This window comes from Syngnathus leptorhynchus, chromosome 10, assembly GCF_054491065.1.
Source record: "Syngnathus leptorhynchus isolate UIUO chromosome 10, UIUO_Slep, whole genome shotgun sequence".
Classification (NCBI taxonomy): domain Eukaryota; kingdom Metazoa; phylum Chordata; class Actinopteri; order Syngnathiformes; family Syngnathidae; genus Syngnathus; species Syngnathus leptorhynchus.
The window spans coordinates 2,262,127-2,280,855 of record NC_141204.1 but is presented as its reverse complement, the minus strand read 5'-3'; the positions used below and the strand labels follow the sequence as shown (position 1 = coordinate 2,280,855).

Genomic DNA, 18,729 nt, shown 5'->3' with positions numbered 1-18,729 from the left:
GAAGGATTACAGTGGGCTGCCTAGCGGTAGGTGGTGCTGCCGTGATCGGAGGGGGGGGGTCGGATGGATGACGACGCCGTCGTCAGCTGTCCGGGTCGCCCCGCAGAATCCCCCGGTAGAACCTCCTTTTTTTTTTGAAAACAGGCCTTTTCAGTCTGCTATTCAAAAAGCAGTAATTGCATCATCTTTCAAGGCCTTTGCCTGCGTCTGACTGGGAGACTGGTCTCATTAATCAAACTAATGGAGAAGTAAGTGATTTCAAAATATAGGCTTTGATCACGCCGCCGCCATCTTCGCTCTCGGGAACGCATCTCCTCCCCCTTGCCTGGCCCAGCTTATCTTTTTATTCCCGCAGTTCTAAATGCGCGGACGGTCCTTTGCTGGAGATTAGCGGCGTATTAGGCTTGTGTTAAGCCGCACAAAAATTTTGCTTTTACACACTCTCCCGCTCTCCATTTTGATTTGGACTTGATTTGAAGAGTGTAGTCCAGCGCCGGCCGCTGTGAGTACGAGGTTATGGAATCGTCTGTCTCCTTCGCAAAACCGTTGTGGCCTATTAACTAGCGAGCGGCGTGTGCCAAAGTGCCGCTGTTCACTCGGCCGTATTGATCCTAAAGAGACAGATTACATTTTTAGTGCTCCTCAGGTGTATTGAAAAGTGGGCACCGGCTATATAAGAAAAAAAAAAACCAAGTCTAAGCGTTACTTGCAAGCAGAGCACGCTGGCAAATTAGATTCCCTCCCTCCTTCTCGTCCGCAAAGGCATAAATCAGCATTGTGTGAAAACGTCTTAGCATGTTTGATGCCAGCCCCAAATGGTCTGCCAAGAAAACACGAGTGCTTTATTTATTTGACTAATTTATTGTCGGCAAAAAAGTGCACGGTTGTTTATTGCCACGTCGCATCTGGCTGATGCTGAGGTTCAAGAAGCATCATACGTGCCACTTATCGGCACATTGCGTACGGGCCAATGGAAGCCAGTGCTGTTCTTTGTCACCTTCCCTGCAGACGGCGTGTTTATCCGAGCTGTTTGGACCGCGCGTCAAAGGCTTTACACTCCCACTCCACATGCTGGCACCTCTCCTGGTCTGCTGTGAAAACATGTCTTGTGTGTGTGTGTGTGTGTGTGTGTGTGTGTGTGTGTGTGTGTGTGTGTGTGTGTGTGTGTGTGTGTGTGTGTGTGTGTGTGTGTGCGTGTGCGTGTGCGTGTGTGTGTGTGTCGGGTGACATCCACGCTCATCTGCCCCCTCCACACCACCATCACTCTCCTGTTGGTTTTAATCGGTTATCATCCCTTTTATTCTGCCGATATATCGAAATCAGCATCGGCCTGAAAAAAAACTTTCAGATCAGTTGGCCCCAGAATAAAGTAGAAGGGATATCGCTCATGGCGTGAAGCTTTGATACCACCAAAGGACGAATTGATTAACTTGTGATCGTGATATGGATCATTTTTCGTGACATCCTCAAAGCGTAATGAATAAATTTATAGTAAGTGTGGGGTTTTGATACGGTGTGTTGCTGCGGTTTGACCCAAGGGCGAATCGATTAACCTTTGATCGTGATCTGAATGCGGCTCATATTCAAATTGGGTCCCATCTCAAAAACTCGCCAATGGAGATTGAAAAGAATTGATGTCGCTTTGGGAGGAACCCAGGCTGCATTGATGAACTTTTCATCAAGATGGAGGATAGACAAGGTCGTGTACTACGGCAACATTTTTCTCAATATTGGCTCACGTGAGATGAGGGTGTACCTAATATTCTGGACGGTGAAGATGGAGTATATTTTTTTTTCCTGCCTATCGATTCACCTTGGCCTTTTTTGCAATCACCCCCGACACGTTTGAAGGACTCTGTGCCATAAGATCTTACAAATGGTTTTAAGTTTTCAAAGTACAACAAAAACATTAAGACCACGTAGCTGATTGCCACCTTTCGCCCCGCAAGCGATGGTACAGTTCCATGGAAAATTACCCCTGAGGCTTAATAACCCTTCCATTAGCGGAATGGTCGATTCTCCGTGCTCTTGTTCCAAGGTTACGTCTGGAATGTCACCAACCTGGAACTGCTGTCCTTAATGCACAGAGCTAATCATCCCCTCTGCCCGCGACATTTTCCACAATAAATTACAAACGTTTTTGCAATGTGAAACAACTTGTTTACTATGATTACAGCTACTGAGCTACAAGGTGGCATTTTCCAGAACGGGCAGGTTTTTCCTTTCAACGCCTTTGAGATCACAAGACGCCTGCAGCATTTATATATATTGTATTTCCCTCAAGCTCAGCTGTCTCAAAGCCAACCTTTTTTTTTTTTCGAATAAATGCAGGTTATTTGATGTGGAACATGACAGCCTTCTCCGCACATCTACAAAGTGTTGTAATGTCATCTCGCAACCTTTTTGTGCTCCTTCAAACGATTGTCGGTAATCACAATGGCACTGCGCTAAAACGGCAAATGAGGAAATTGAAAAAGATGTGTCAGGAAGTTGATCGTCTGCCGCCCTTTACTTCCTAAGACGCATGAAAAATTAAAAAAACTAACGGTAACGGAGCGCATCTGTACAGTCTGTCGCCTCTGAAGACAAAATACGCGGCGTTCTGCAGACTGTCAGTCAGATCCGACCCATCGGGCCTTCTTGGTCGATCACGCATGATAGACGCCGGGCGACGACGGGGCCTCATCAGCCATGTTTGTCATGTCGGGGCGTGACATTTGGCTGATTGAGAAGCCGCTCTAAGTCTAATGTGATGCTAATGCGTCGGCCCGTCGCACGCGCGGCGGCATATCAAAGCCACCGCCGTCTATTTCTGGAGCGGTCGCGTTTTGACGTATCAGCAAAACAAGGCCAAAAGGTCGCCCCGTACATTTTAGATTTCCCAGACATTCATTTTAAAAGGAGCTTTTTGAATGCGACGCACGCTGTGACTTTTTACATATTTATGTTTCCCCAAGAAAATGTGTCTTCACTCTCATGTGTGAAAGCAAAGTTGTGTGCTTCATTAAAAGACAGGAAGTGAACAAAGTGCTTTTCTCACCTGAAGTCACTCGACTGGCGCCAGGTAATGGCGACGTACATTATTCAGAACCATTTAAATAGCATTCTTTTGAGCATGAACTCGTCTTACTAGCAGCCAGACACATCAAGATATATTACATTGACAAACTTTGTTTGAATGGCGGTCTCCTACTTTGTTTGAACTTGATTACAAAAATGGGTTAATTTTAGGGCAGGTTGGGACACCCCCTCCAAAAAAAAACAACAATTAAATATAATAAACACAGTAGTGTGTTTTTTTAATGTACTTTTATTGGAACATTTAATCCGTTCCTTTGCAAACATTTCATGTTCATGGCTTTCATGTCTTTTCTTCAGTTAATTAAAAACAAATACAGTTTAAACTATTGGAAAAAAATCTTCAGTTCTATGTTAAAAGAAACAACTTTTGCTACGCTCACCAGGTTCTTTTCTGTTTCTGTTAATTACCTCGATTCATTACTATCTATCAGCTCGGCAATTGAAGTTGATCATCAAAGATTCACATGCTAAATTTCCCCCAGGTGAAAGTGTGGAATTTGTGCTCAGCGCCTCCCCAAGGGAATCGCTCAGAAATGCAAATTTATCCTGTTACGGTGCCTCGCTGTGAGATGTTTAAATCTTTCTGCAAACACTCGCAGCGCTCAAAATTTAAATGATATTATTAACGGAACAAAGGGAGAAAAAAACAGTAACAAAATCATGACTTTTACTTTATATTTAAAACAGAAAATGTGAATTATATATCAATGGAATCATCTTCTAACGATGAGGATCTGATAATCTCGTGTAAATCAATTATTGTTTGAAATTTAACACACAAGCAATTTAACCACCATTACACACCTGTGGGGAAGTTAACAACATGGCTATCAAGGCTAGCAGCTTTAGCACCATGGGACTCTTGTGGAAAGCCAACAAGATACCATGATACCTTCACCTATAGCACCGCGGCATGTCAGCGGGAAGCTAACGATATTCCTTGGGAGGCTAGCAGCTTTCTCCACAAAGCAGGCAAAATGCAGAGCAAAGCTAGCAACATGAGCACAATGGCCGATGGGAGTCATGATTTGTTTTTAATGCGATACTCATTTGGTATCACCTTCATTAAGGAGATGAGACAACGTGTGGCCTTGACTAAAGGTGAGGACACATTTGTTCAAGTGCATGGTTTCTAATTGCCCACCAGTATGACCGATATATGACCGACGCTAATTGTTATCCTAGTAAGAAATACATTCACGGGTCATTGATTAGGTTATTGTTATTCAAAGAAAGAATGTTCAACACGCCTGGAGAATTCAACGCAGTAGACATTTTTATCTTGAACTTGTGTGTGATTTGTCAAAGGTCGGTAACGATGTTTAAAAAAAAAAAGTCATTCTGTGTTCCTCGTGCTTTGCACAGCTTCTTGCTATGATATCGAGCCCTCTGTTCGTTTTCCCCCTCGGCATTCAAAGCGAACGTCTGAGGGTATTTGCCGTGAATGTTTTTCCCGCTGAAGAAACGCAGCCGTCTGGAGCGCATCCCAACCCCCCTCAACGCCACCACCTGTTTCCACATACGCAGTCGCACCTTCTCGCAATCCCTTCTCGGCCTGCCTCCCTTTTAAATTGGAGTTGGCGTTTCCCTAGTCCCGCCTTTTGTGCTACGGCGGCCACGTAGGAACACGCCCGGGGGAGTTCGGTTTGGCGACTGGAGACGTCGGTATCAGCTGCATGAAAGATTCCTCAGCTGTCACTCCGGGCTCTTCCCCGTCTCGCTTTGCTCTCCTTAGTTTCACGCTTGCGTCATCTTTTACCTTTCTCCACACCTCGCAAAGCCTCAAACGACTCATCCCAGCTTGTTGACAGCGTTTAAGCTCCTGAGTGGATTTCCAAAGATGGCCGTGCGATACGTTGGAACGATAGGCCCTGGAAAGAAGCCGCGCTTGGCTCCAAATTCGATTAGGAAAAGGCTGATTAGGCACATTATAACGTAGAAGAATTGTATCCTGATGCCTTTTGTCTTCAGAGTGTCGCTTGTTTGGAATCTTAATGAGTAAACTAGTTGATCATCATCATCCGCTACACGTCTTCTTGTTGCCAGATAGCCTTGTATCATTACAAAGCTGGAGATGGATTATGTATGCTAATGCTATTGTTGGGTTGGATTCCGGCTACATCGGAATTTATCCTTACAATGCTGCATCTTGTCGATAAAGTAATTAGAGAACAAGGTATGATGAATAAAATGCTCTTGATCCCCGTGGCTATCGCTAGCAAATCTTCCATATATCCAGCCAGTACCTACCGTGTATTGATATCAATCCATGCACTCTGTCACCTTTCTCGGGTTCATCATTTCTGATTAATCACCTTTAATGCGTCTTGAATTATCGCTCAATAGGTCAGGGCGACAACTATCGATTTTGCTTGCAGTTGTAATCGCGCAAGTGTGTGTGGTATTTTTTTTTTCGGTAACTCGTATCCTGACCTCAGTGACAAACGGCCGCGTATGTTTTATTTTCTGAAAACGGGAATATTGAGCTTCCTACGCATTGGGGATGTTTCTTTCAAAGAGGCTTTGCCGAGAACAATTCTCATTAGCCCGAACGTGCACACATCGGCCCACTCAACCCCCTCCACCTTGTGTTTTGTTCAATTCTCGTCTATTGCTCCGAAAAAAGTTGCTTTTTTTTTCCTTGAAAGTCTTTCAGCTGCCACATTTCTTCCTCCTCTTTTTTTACTGCCAGTGATGCCACCTTCCGCTTTAAGATGACCTTCGGCCCTGTTATGGCTCGCCCGAAGGTTGCGCGTGGCTCTTCTTGGCGCCATCTCAACCTCGGTAAATACGTCGCTCAACTGGATGAGCAACACGTCTTGCGAGTCACGTGGCGATATTTCCCCATTTGAATTTCAAAGAGGTTGTGCGCAATTAGGCCCCCGAGATGTCACGTCTGAAGCATGGAGGTAAATATTGCTTCTAGACTCCGACGAACGGCGTCGAGCTTGATGAAATCTGAAAATGAGAGAGGCATTAAAATCTAAGCGTGACTTTTCTGACGTTCCGAGATAAGATTAGTAGCCGCCGGCGCTTTGATTCACATTGGCTTTTATCGACGAGTCTTTCGTGGCGGTGATGATGGACGTAAAGCGTTGCTGTATCGGTTTGCTTTGTCCCCTTCGTCTTACGTAGGTGGGGTCGATTTGTTTTGCATAAGCCAGGCATCCTCGTCGACGGTTTCAAAGGTTCTCGCTTTGCAGGCACCCATGAGCACACATTTATCATGCTGAAACATCCCGTCCTAACGTACGGAAAGATGTCTACGTAATCTCAATGGAACGACACCCATTGATCCAACCGGGTGATTAATGTGCCCGTTCTCACGACTCAGATACAAGAGTAATACACAGGAAAGTATTCTGATTTACACCGTAACCCTGTGAAAGGTCAATTGAGATATTTTTACCTGAGGTTGGTATCCTTAACTCATCAGCATGAGTGGTTTTACCCCCTTTGTTGGATCCAAATCACGAGCCAACATGCTAACGCTAATGGTTGTCACCCCCACGGCCCGTCAGCCCTTCTCTGTATTCCAGGTGGTTACAAACGAAGCTGCCAGGCTTCCCGAGGCTTGACTGACATTGAAAGACCTCCGCCGATTGCTCCCCGCCCGGGTTGTTAAAAGCTCCCCTCTTTTAACCCCCTGCCATCTCTTTTGCTTTATCTGCGCAGGCTGTGGAGACCAACCTGGCGTCCAAGGACAGTCACTGGGTCTATGCCAACGAGGTGAGTCCCAACACGGGTACGCTTTTGTTGCAGGTTTTGCACGACCAGACCTTTACTTGATATTGCACAGCGCCTTTTTTATTTTAGCTCTTGATATCAGGATGCTCTGAAGGCACATCAAGGTAAATGTTCCTCTAAAGCGGACGTAGCTCAACAGTCAAGTGCGCTTTTAGTGAATACTGACACCCCCCCCCCTCGTGTTTTTTTTTTGGAAGTCCGGATGTAAGTTTACCAGGATTCCAATTATACTAAAAAGCAAATGGATGGAAGCGTATAAAAGGCTTGCTCCCAGTTGACCTGCCAGAGAATTAGCATTTCAGTTCCCAGTAGGGAGCTGGCTGTCCACAATAACACACACACACACACACACACACACACTCAAATTGGCGTCCATTTATCTTGCTGAAACATCACATCCAAGAGTACAGAAAGATGTCATTGGAATCTGTGCTCAATGATTAATGAGGGGGAAAATTTTAGTGAAGTTGGAGTAGACCGTAAACCTGATTTGTGATGACTTTGAAAATTCCGTCTTGAAAATTGTCTTTATGATATCTCTGGATTGCTCTCAAGCGTCTCCAAATGGTCCAAAACGCCTTCTAACTGGAGCTCGTAGGAGGGAGCACGCAATTCCAATTCTGGCCTCCATCCCTGTTGATACTTTCCGATTCTATTTTTAGTCTTAAAATCTTGAAATGGTCTCGTCAGAGGACCAGATTCAACTCGAGGTGCGCCAAGTGCCAAACATAATTTTTGCAATTCATCACCAATCAGTTCCACGCAATTGACCCCGAAAGCCGCCAATCCATGAATCGATGATCACGAGTTAAAAAAAAAACCCGTCGCTATTTTTTCAGAATGCGTAATTTTACGGCGCCTCGCAATGCAAAGCGATAGTCTTGTTGCAGTTTCATGTAATTTTGTTCAGGTGACAAATCGTTAACTAAGGGCCCTCGAATATTGATTCCTCAAAGTTAATGAGGCATTGGGTATCGCCGAGCTTGCCGTCAAAATGTCCTCACATTACATTACACCTCACATTTGTTGTGGGCTTTTTTTGGGGGGGTTTTAATAACTACCTTTGCAGTTGGCTTTGAATTAGCTCATCCAGGCGTGTGGGTAAAATATTACCCCGCATGGGCTAAAGAGGCCTTGAGCCGTTCGGTCTTCCGCTTTTAATTCCCATTATTGGTTTTGTATGCCTCACAAAGCAACGCAGTGAAGGCTTTTGCAGTCTGAGCCTGTTTGATAAGTGACAGGCTATAATTTTGAATTTGAAGCCATCTTCATAGCTGAGCTGCTGCATTCCTTTTATTACAGTCTTGGAGAAATTATGTATGAGCTAATTTTGCACTCACTTCCTACGCTAAATCGATCTCATATCAACAATGTGTCTTTTGCGAGATGTCACATTTTGGTTTTGACAAAAGGTGACCTCCCCTAATCTTTCCAACCTCATTCTCAAGACTATGAAACAAGTTATAGTTTTCCATCCTCTTTTCCGTTTTATTATCCAAGGTAAACTGTCCATGAAGCTGATGTTGACCTCGAAACGAGGACAACGCGCACTTGTTGTCCTTCGGAGCTCTTTGCTTGTGAAAGAAGTCGTTTTTATGAAACAATTAGCAACTTCATTTACAATCAATGGCGGTTGGCTGAAATGATGTTTTGTTTTGTTTTTTGAATTTGACCTCATCTGCTTCCGCTCTGCAAAATGGATCCCTACGTGGCTTTCTGTTAAAAACAACTTAAGTTGTCCTTCTCAACAGGGTAGGAGGAGATAGATATGACGCGGGGAGATGATTATATTTTGATCAGCCCCAAATTTGTTTTCCCAGACCTTTCAACCCATAGCTGTGCGAGGAGGTTTTTAAGGCTGGACTCGAAATAATCAATGACGGAAATATGTATTTCGATTTTGACAAGTGTATCCTGATTCAGAGTTATTCACAATTATGTTCGTGGAACAACATGGACAGATGAATTCATCTTAAATAAATCATCTTAACGTTTTAAGCTTTTACTGTAGATTCCCAATTACACATTTGAAAGTGTAATAGGGGAAAAAAAAATCCATTAAATGTATTTTTTAAAGCCTTAAGAGAGAAAAAAAAATCATGACCTTCTCTACTGGCGCCTGCGGACTCGAGTTGAAATTTAACATAGGCTTGTTTTATCGCCGGATCCTGCAGGGATATAAATAATCGTACACGTCTGCGGAGTCTGCATGCTGCCTGCTGCCTGCTCATAACTCAATCATGACGTTCATTTCCAATGCCTGACCCACAAGTGACGAAGCCAAAATCCCCGACAAGGAGGCCTCTCACATTTCATTCAAGTCCGGATCCGACGGAGGACGTGTTAATCCGGCACCGGCCACGAGGCGTAACTGTTGATGCGTTGCTCCAAAGAGAAACGAGAGAGTGCATGAGTGAAATGAATGATGATGAGGATGAAGATGTGTGAAGAAGATGACAGGGCTAAACCATCTGGGTGTTGCGATCGTTGGTCAAGATGAAAGAGGTTTTTCAAATTATTCTATATATTTTCATCAAAAATGTATTATGATTTATTTCTCGGTTTTGTGTGTAACATCAAAAAATCGATCAAAAAATGTTGATCGTGAATAAAGTAAATGCAATTATTTTTAATTAATTTTAAAATGCTGATCATTGTTTACAAAATAAATGCAATTATTTTTATTAAATGTTTGTAATCAAGATAACCAGTCCACTGCACAAGTCGGATAATTTTTACTGTTGGGTAAAAATCGGTGGAATTAATGAAGAGATAAATGTGTTCATTCTGATAATATGAACTAAAACCAATGCTCAAACATTGTTTTTCAATTTGAAAAAAATGAACAAATATTCCCCCTTGTTTTGCCAGATAGACATAGATACATAGAGAGATCATTTATTTAATAGCCACATGTGTAAAACTGGCCACATCTGGCTGCCTTTCATTAGTTTTTGTGTTCGGAGGCAATAAAAGTTTCTCCGAGGCTCGAAAGTCATCTGCCAACGCGAGGTCATTGAAGAAAAGAGGAGAGGCTTCTAAATTGGATATTAAGAGTCGCGGCGCGGCTCGAGACGAGCGCATCGACGGTGCGAATGAGAGGTGGCCGAACCTCCCGCTGACCCGGCCCGGCCGATCGCAGCGTGCGGACGTGGCAGCCGCGCGCTTGTTTTTGGCGTCTGGAAATTCAGATGGATTGCACATCCGGGAAGGAGTTGTTGTGTTGTTTTTCTTCTCAAAAAGCGGGACGCTGACACCCGACAAGGCGTGATGGATGAGGCGGCCGCACCCGCTGTGTCAAACTGAGTTGAGGAGGAGAATCCAGAGATGATTGATGTCCTCCGCTAACGTAGCGCCACGTAATTGGAACCCCGCCGACGCCATCTTGGCCACATTAGACGCCGATGACTACAAAGTCCATCTCAAGATGCGCACTGGTGAACTTTTTCCTCCGTGAATTCCTCTCTGACAGTGTCATTGCTCTCCTGAAAAGATTTCCAAGATCACTTATCGGGTTTGATTCCACGCTTAGTACGTCCGCCTCACAGCCGCTTCCCGTGTTTACTTAAGTTTTTTCCAAGCCCTCCATTTTCCTCTCAAAGTCCTGAAGTAAGTTTGAGAACAATAACAATAATTGCTCTCCAAAATGGATTCATTGTCATTGATATCAGCGCAAGCTTTGTCTGATTTTTCTCAAGGAAAGACAAAAAGTCTTTAGCTCTCATTTCTAAGCATGTGCTTCACATTTCCAAGATGGAAACAATGATGAGAAAATAGTACTCAAGGTAGCATTGCCGTGATGAGAGCGGGGAGGGAGGGAGGGCGAGTCTGATTGGTAGGCTTGATTGGAGTGCTTGGAGGAAAGGGAACACTTAATGGCTTAACAGTAATTGGATGAAGACAAAGGTGGCCCGCCGGCCGGCTGTGATTGGAAGCCGAGATTAGCCACAGTTTAAGGAATGGGGACAAAATGTGCTTGGAACTTACAAGGCATCAACCAGAGTCACTTAGTACAACTTTGACACGGACGTAAATTCAAAAACGGTGAAATGGGTTTAATTGGCTGGCGACACGTTTGGGCTAGTGTCAAGTCACGGCATTTTCGGGTCACGTTCGGGTCGGTCTATTTTCACAGGTGCGTCGGACCGGAAGCCAGGGTGTCAATTCAAATAAATAATTGAATTACTCACACGTCATTCCACCCTGTTGCGTCGGGATGGGAAGGGATCTCGTTACAATTAGCTCGAGTTCAATATGAAGTGCAAAGGCGCTGACTGTGCAATTCTCCCTGGGCTGTGCGACGGCATCATTTTCAGTACGCCACATTTCTCTCTCTTCCACTTCTGATCACATCCATGTCAAATCGTTGGTAAGATTTCTCAAACCGCATTTCACCGTCCCTACAGGATTTGTCGTTCCTCGACGCTTCTGCAAAGCACCTTCATGTCCAATTAATTAAAGGCGTCGCCACAATTACTGGTCTTATTTTTTTATTATTTATTTATTTCTTGATGAAAGATTAATGGCAAAGACCGAGTGGCACACTGAGGCTCATTTAACCTTTCTGTCAGATGAGCTGGATTTGATTAATGCCCGCTCTCTCTGGCTGTCATTGGTGCAAAGTTGCATAGCCATGCACATTTTCTTCTGCCACAATCTGATGCGGGTCGCCTTTCCGGTGGCTTGATTCCTTTTTTTTTTTTTTTGAGGATATTAACTCGGAAAAATGTTGTATAAGCCATCTATTAATAACTTATCAGGCTGCATTATTATAATATAAATAAATAGATATAAATATAATCATATAACCATTTATAATAGCCAAAAAAGAGCCACAAAAGACTTTTGAAGATAACACTGCATAGAACTTTTTGGCTCATGTGTTTCTTATTTATATGTGAAAAAAAACTGAAAAATCGATGCTGTATTTATGAAATCAATGAGCCGCTACAGAACCCATGATTGTATTTGTTTGTAACAAAAACATTCTGAATTCTGACAAAAGACGCTTTGTACCTTCAAATCAAATAGTCGCTGTCTCTTTTGAGTCCTCTTGGTGATCATGACATGATAGCAAAACTTTCATAATCTAGCGACAGCAAACCAAAACAACTCCATGCTGTTCTCTGCACCAAGCTCGATTTCCATCAACACTCTTAAGATTCAAAGGCGGCAGGGAACAAAAATGTTTAAAAAAAATGTCAATAGAAAAACAGCATGAAAAGTTAATACCATCAAGATGCCGTTTCATCCCTCACAATCGAAGTAACATGTTAGTGATCATTCCGGCTCCAAAAAACAAAACAAGAAAAAATTGCCCTTTGATTCACTAAAAACACAAATCATTATTTGCTCTCGACTGAGGCGACATCCAAATATAATTCACTCGATACGACCTGCTCTAGTGACAGAAAGTGCTGACGATTGTCTTTTAATCAATTCCTTTTGATGAAGTACACGCTGTCCTTTGTTAGGCGACGAGCACAGGCGGAAAACTTTCACGCCGTTGCCTTGGTGATGCAATAAAATTGCTTTGACAAGGCACAGGAGGAAAAGTGCACCTTGTTCTCAAGTTTCCAATTGCGGCGCGTGCCTTCCACAACGCAGGTCCCGCGTCTAGCTAGCTAGACTTAGCAGTTACGATTTGTGACTTTTTAAGGCTCTTTTGATTCTGAGCAAATATTCACATCGTTTATGAGGTTCTCGCGCCACCCGTCGCCTCGCGTGCGTCACCTCATGCCACCCACGTAGCCCTCGGAGCAAAGAAGGCATCCGAGGGATGGAGCTGGCGTGCGGAGAACAAAGCAAATGGAGGACAGGCAAAAGCTCTGATGAGCTGGATGCAAGAGTCGAAGATCACAATTTGTCATTAACATCCCCAACAGGAAGTGAGTGATGCTGACATGATGGAGCTGGTCCACAGCTCCTTGGGCCGCATGACGCTCATCCGTCAGGTGTTCCCGCTGTGGAAGGACACCAACGCCCGCTGCATGAGGAACAATCATCGCATCCCCTCGTTGCTGTGTGACCCCCAAGAAGGCTATCTGCAGTCCCTGGAGGTAACGCGCTCCGTCATTCTCGCACTCGTTGGTCACACGGCCATCAATCATGACGCCATTTGCTTCTGGACTGGGTATGAAAACAAAAGCAAATGGTCCGTAACGTGACATTTTGCCAAATCACACTCCCAAGATTGCTCATAACAAGTAATATGGCACCAATTAGTGATTAATTGCTTCACCCCAAGAAATCATTAAGCACCATCTTTTTGCTGTAAAATCCTTTTAAAAAGAAAACGAGCATCAGGAGTAAAGAAAAAAAAGGGAAGTATTTTTTAAAAAAAAAGCCGGTTTAGAGGGGAAGTCCCGTTTTAACAGACTCACCACTTTCACGGCTTTTGTTACCCTGACAACAAGCGTCGCAATGTTGCATTTTCTTTCACGGAGTCATCACTTCATCACCAGGCAGCAGAACTTAACTTTTTAATTAGCATGTGGATCCAAGCGTGCTAAATAATTATTAAAATAGCAAAGCACACATAAATAATAAATACAAGTTTTGGTATTGTTGTCCAATTTCCAACCAGGCGGCTAAAAATCGAATGTAACGGTCGGGCATCACCACCTTTGAAAAAAAAAGATAATTCATTTCTGCCAAAGCGAGGGGGGAAAAAACCCCGCACAAAAGAAGCAAGCTGAGCGCCATCATCCCTCTCTTGTTGCTGATTCCATTGCTGCAAAACATTTGTAGGACAAGTTTGTTCTTTGGGAACGAGCGTCGTGTTTCATCTGCCGTCTGCGGCGACGAAAGGGCCGCTTGTGATCGGCCGCCCGCCGCTTGGCTCAGCGCATTGTTTTGCTCGCCACGACACGTGGCGCGTACGCAAGTGCCTCGTGAACACGGCTGCACATATTAGCTGATTATATATGCGCGTGTATATAAATTAAAGGCCCTTGATAAGGCAATCATGAAGCATGAGTGGCCATGAATATAAATGACCGTAGCGCAACGTGACGGGTGAAGCGGAGTCAAACATCCTCAGAGAAAATTGCTTTTCAGTCACGCAGGTAAGAGTTGTGTTTTTTTTAACAAGCTTCTTACAAATGATGCCATTTTTTTTTCACAATTGAAAACAGTCCCTGTAAAATGGCCGCTTTTGTCTAAATGCCAAGCGGGAAGAAGAGAAAAAAAGATGGATGCCATTGAGTTTCCTGTCATTGAAAAACAAAGATAGTTTGGACTATAAATGTCCAACTATACTTGTCACCACAAGCTCTCAAATTGGTTGCTTCTTTCGGTTCTAATTAAATTTCCCAACTCTCAATTCATCAAAGAAATAGGAGCATAATAAAATCAATGACATGAATATTAGGTTTGCCTAATGAAATAATCTTTGTAATAAAATCACATTGAGTCTCTAATGCGATAACGCTGTCTTGTAACCTCCCGCTTTCCGAAACTTTCCTCGTATGGAAAGACAAGTTGCTTCAAGTCAATCGTGTGTTTGCGCGTCGATTAATCCATCGATCGATCGTGTGCGAATAGCTGAGGGAAAATCAAGCTCCTCCATATTTTCCTCGGTGCCCACGCATTTTTTGTTATTCTCTCCTCGTCTCGCACTGCACCGCATGACCTTAAGGGAAGAGAAGTTGACTCGGCCATGTCTTACCCCCCGAGACTCTTCAACCTTTGATGCGCCTAACGCCCCCGAGTGACAGCTTGTATTGCTTCCACACGGTGCAGTTCAGGGATTTGGGAGGGGGTATCGCAAAATCCACCCTCACACGGGCAGTGGACATGATTCCTGACAGGATGCGCCGCAGAGACACTTATGGAAGAGGCGAGACGAAATAAAGCCCGTTTGGACAACTTCTTGTATTTCTTGTTTGGCTCGCCGCTCTCGGCCCCCGTTGTGATTTAACGCCTGTCCGGACGGCCGGCGTGCTCGCGCAGGCCCACAACGTAGGAATGGATTTATTAATAAGTCATCTTCCTCTCCCTCCTCAAGGCGAGTGTGTGCGTGGGGGTGTCGCTGCCGTCACAGGACATAAACGCTTAATTGTCTGCCAGGCTATGATCAATATGAAAATACGCCACCTGGAAGTGCGCAGATTTTGACGGGCGCCGCCCGGGAGGCACGACTTATCGACCCACCGCCACGAAACAAACGGACGACTGATTTTTCCCGCACGAAGCGACGAACAATCTATCCGAACGTGCGCTTATTACCCTCCGAGCGTCACGCTAACATTTTCTCTCATTTGTTTGTTGCTTGGTCTTGAATGAAGAGGCAAAATTGCAACCACCTTGTTTTCTCAAGGACCACCCGGAATCATTTCAAGCCAGTTCCACTTAGCAACAACATTTCTACTTGGCACATCTATTATGAGAAAACGGTCCAGACAATCTCAAGAGACTCCATTTTGTTTGAAGCAGCCATTTTGAGGGATTTGGGGTGCTTCCGCACGTCCTTCGAAAACAAACTTGCCATATTTTGTTTGATTGCAAGTAAACATGACCCACTTGTACAGATGAGGTGTTTTCATCTCTTTGTGTGGGTGGAACATCTTCAAACCATCATCGATTATTCTTCGCCTGTCTCTCTTTACCGTTGCCACGTGTATTTTTTTTTTTCCGTTTTAGTCAAACAAGCTTAACCCTTTGTCCTTTTTCCGGACAGGTGTCCAACCTCTACCTTTACGATAGCGTTCTGATGCTGGCCACCGCCTTCTACCGGAAGCTGGAGGACAGGAAGTGGCACAGCATGGCCAGCCTCAACTGCATGAGGAAGTCCACCAAGCCGTGGAATGGAGGATGGTCCATGCTGGACACTATCCAAAAGGTAGGCTGACCTCCAGTCGACCCCAACGTGCGGCAACATTATTTTTGTGCTTTACAGGAATTTCATGGAGAGGTTTCAAGTATCCAAATGTTGTTGTTTTTTTTATGCTCAGTCTGTCTTTTGAAGTAGTCTGTTGATCTACTGGGACCCCTGCCAGACTCTTCAAACACACACACACACTGCAGTGAAATCAGGCAACATGTTTGTGAAGAAATAGCTTTATTTCATCTTGTTGAATTCTGATAATGGAATTTGTGACGTGCGTAGACAATCACGCTGGTTTCATCTTCTTCAGCCTGACGTGAGATGACAGACAGATAGACAGAGGCATAAAGAGAAAACAAAATAGAAGTGACGTTGTTGAAGTACCTCTCTCTTCAAAGAGACACTTTTAATGGCCGCCTTTAAGAACATTTTTTTTCAACCGACAGACACGATTTTGTGGAAAAATAACACCACACTTTGCATTGATTCCTCCCACATCATTTTATTAAGCTCTGATGCAAAACATGGCACGGCAGTCAAATTTGTGGCTGCGGGCGCTTTGCTCCCGGCGGAATACTTGGAAGTGAATCCAGAGTTGGAATCGTGATGAGGTGGCTTTTTTTTTTTTTTTTTTGCAGGGGCGCATCAGCGGCTTGACAGGATTTATGGACTTTCGTGCGGAGGGCTCCAATTCTCACGTGCAGTTTGAAATTCTGGGAAGCAGCTACAGCGAGACCTTCGGTAGACGTCCCAAATGGGTGAGTCTGTCGTACCTCAAAATATAGTTTCAACTTGCATTCTGAACGGAATATAGTGAGTGACAGAAGTCGGTCATTCCGTTGCTATGACGACAGCCGCGCATGTCACATTTGTATTTCATAAAAGCTCAGGAGGTATTTTGTTCTTAGAAAGTTTTAACAGCAGGAGGAGAAATTCTTGACGGTGAGAACAGAGAAACTTTGGTGGGATAAAAAAACCAAAACAAAAAACTGATCAGATGTGACAGCGCATTCATTCATCCTGTAGGTTCTGAAAAAAACGACACCCTTAATTTTGCCAGTACAGGGCAGAACAGAGGTCAATTTTTTTTTTCTGCAGCCCCTCTTCTGACGAGTTGTTATGGTAACATGGATTGAAAAGAATGAGCTTTTTTTTTTTTTGCTTTACACATATAGTAAATGTGAGACTTTTGCATTAGCAGCTTTTCGTTTCTCCATTTTTTTCTTTGTACGTCAGAGATAACGGCATATATCGCCGCGGGCGTCCCCTTTTGAGTCCTTATTGCACAAAGCGTGAGCATCGTTTGCATTTCCAATATACGGGGGGCTATTTTAAAAGCGATATGGATTTGCACTCCGCTGTCCTTTTGTGGCGGCCAGTGTGGAAGCGCTAATGAAAACAGGCTTTTTTTGTAATATTCTCTCCATGTGACCTCGTAGCGTGTGAATGAAACAATTGATCATTTTCCCGAGACCTCTCCACTAACCTCTGCGGTATTCCTGCTCCATTAAAACACCTTTGGCTCTTCTCCACGGCTCCATTTTTCACGGAGCCGCCTCATCGGCCAGATACTGTAAAGTAGATGGCACTCACTGTTGTGGCTCATTAGGCATCAGAAAGGAGAACATTAATGATACATGTCCTCTCAGGTCACAATGGAATGACACCAAAGAGTCGAGACAACCTTGTGAGGGAGTTAGGAATAGAAAAATGCCCTCGAAAGACCTCCGAAACATCATGCAGCTATCCGGCGAGTTACTGTAGTGGTCGTTGGAAGTCGGGTAAACTCTGGTTTTGTTTGTTTTTGTTGGGTTGGGTTAGTTAAGGCACTGTTGATTGGTTGGTTAGTTTGTTTGTTTGGTTAATTGGTTGGTTAGGTTTAGTTTGTTTGGTCGGTTGGGTGTTATGCTTGTTAGTCTTGAGTTGACGGATTATTATGTTGGTTGAACATTTTGCAATCCCAATAGAGGTGAAAAACACAAAACACTATTTTTTTTTTGTCTACACATAATAATTCTCTTTTGACCCCGTGCAAGTTTTGCGAAGTCCATGAAGTAGCTCTTTTATTCTCAAATGAAAACGTAACGGCATCTGAGAGGCGATGAAAATGGCTCTCAATTGAGTTTTCAGATCTAATGAAGTGTTTTGGAAACGTATAATAGTAACTTGAGTTGACAAACTTGAGTCTGCTTTGTTTGGCAGCGCCACAGAGAAAGATTAAGCCCATCACCCCGCGTACTCTCGCTCGTAATTTGTTTGTCGCCGCCACTGCCGACGTCCCAATTCCGTCAAGGGGCTTCCCGCCGAATGAAGAGGAATTGACTTCTTTTTTTTTTTTTTTTTTTACATTCAATCCATGCCGAGCGACTCAGACCAGAAGCCATAATGAAGATTTAATCGCCCCTCGGCCCGGAGCCGGAATCACCACGCCGATTCATCATAAGGCCACCATTAAGGAGTCGTGAAGAGGAGACGCGTTACGCAGGAATCTCACATGTCTCCAGCCAAGACACACAAACACTTGTATGTCCAATAAGAAGCAGAAGGAGAGAGACAGCAATGAGATGCCACATGTGATTACTCGCCGTGTCTTACGTACAGCGCCGCCAGACGCTCAGACGCTGGCTTATATGAATATGGAGAAAGTCAGTCAGTGAGATGAGACGTGGCATTACACGGCGTCCTCCGCATCCAACTCAACCTCCCTCCTCCCTCTCTATCATCGTTTATCCGCAACCAGTCCATTTTCCTCCCGGCCTGATGGCTCTTAGATGAGGCGTCTCTCTGCTGAAGACGCTCTAATGAAGACTGAAATACTATTTCCTAGACGGCCACCGCCAGTTTGCGCCACCAGCTCGCCGCTCGCTCTCCCGCCGCAGAGTGATCGATGGCGCTCTTGTTGTTTTGCTTCCCTCGCTTTGCGCTTATTGATGTGTCAGCTCCTTCCTAAGCAGATATTGCAATTGACTTCCCGTTGGCACCAGGCTCTTCGCCGAGAAAAGTCCGCTGGTCGAGATGTAATCGCTCCTCTTAGCCGGGCATCTTTCATGCATCAGTCACAATTGATTTCTCCC

The 18,729-nt window shown here is 44.3% G+C and overlaps 1 protein-coding gene across 4 annotated transcripts in view; it reads left to right on the top strand.

Annotated features, from left to right (window-relative positions):
- grid1a (glutamate receptor, ionotropic, delta 1a) overlaps positions 1-18,729 on the top strand; it is a 143,607-nt gene that overhangs the window by 109,696 nt on the left and 15,182 nt on the right. For all 4 annotated transcript variants that reach the window (XM_085921827.1, XM_085921826.1, XM_085921825.1 and 1 more), the window contains 4 exons: positions 6,757-6,810; positions 12,714-12,887; positions 15,509-15,670; positions 16,294-16,413. In XM_085921827.1, the coding sequence (XP_085777953.1) occupies positions 6,757-6,810; positions 12,714-12,887; positions 15,509-15,670; positions 16,294-16,413 (510 nt within the window). The remainder of the gene's footprint in view (positions 1-6,756; positions 6,811-12,713; positions 12,888-15,508; positions 15,671-16,293; positions 16,414-18,729) is intronic.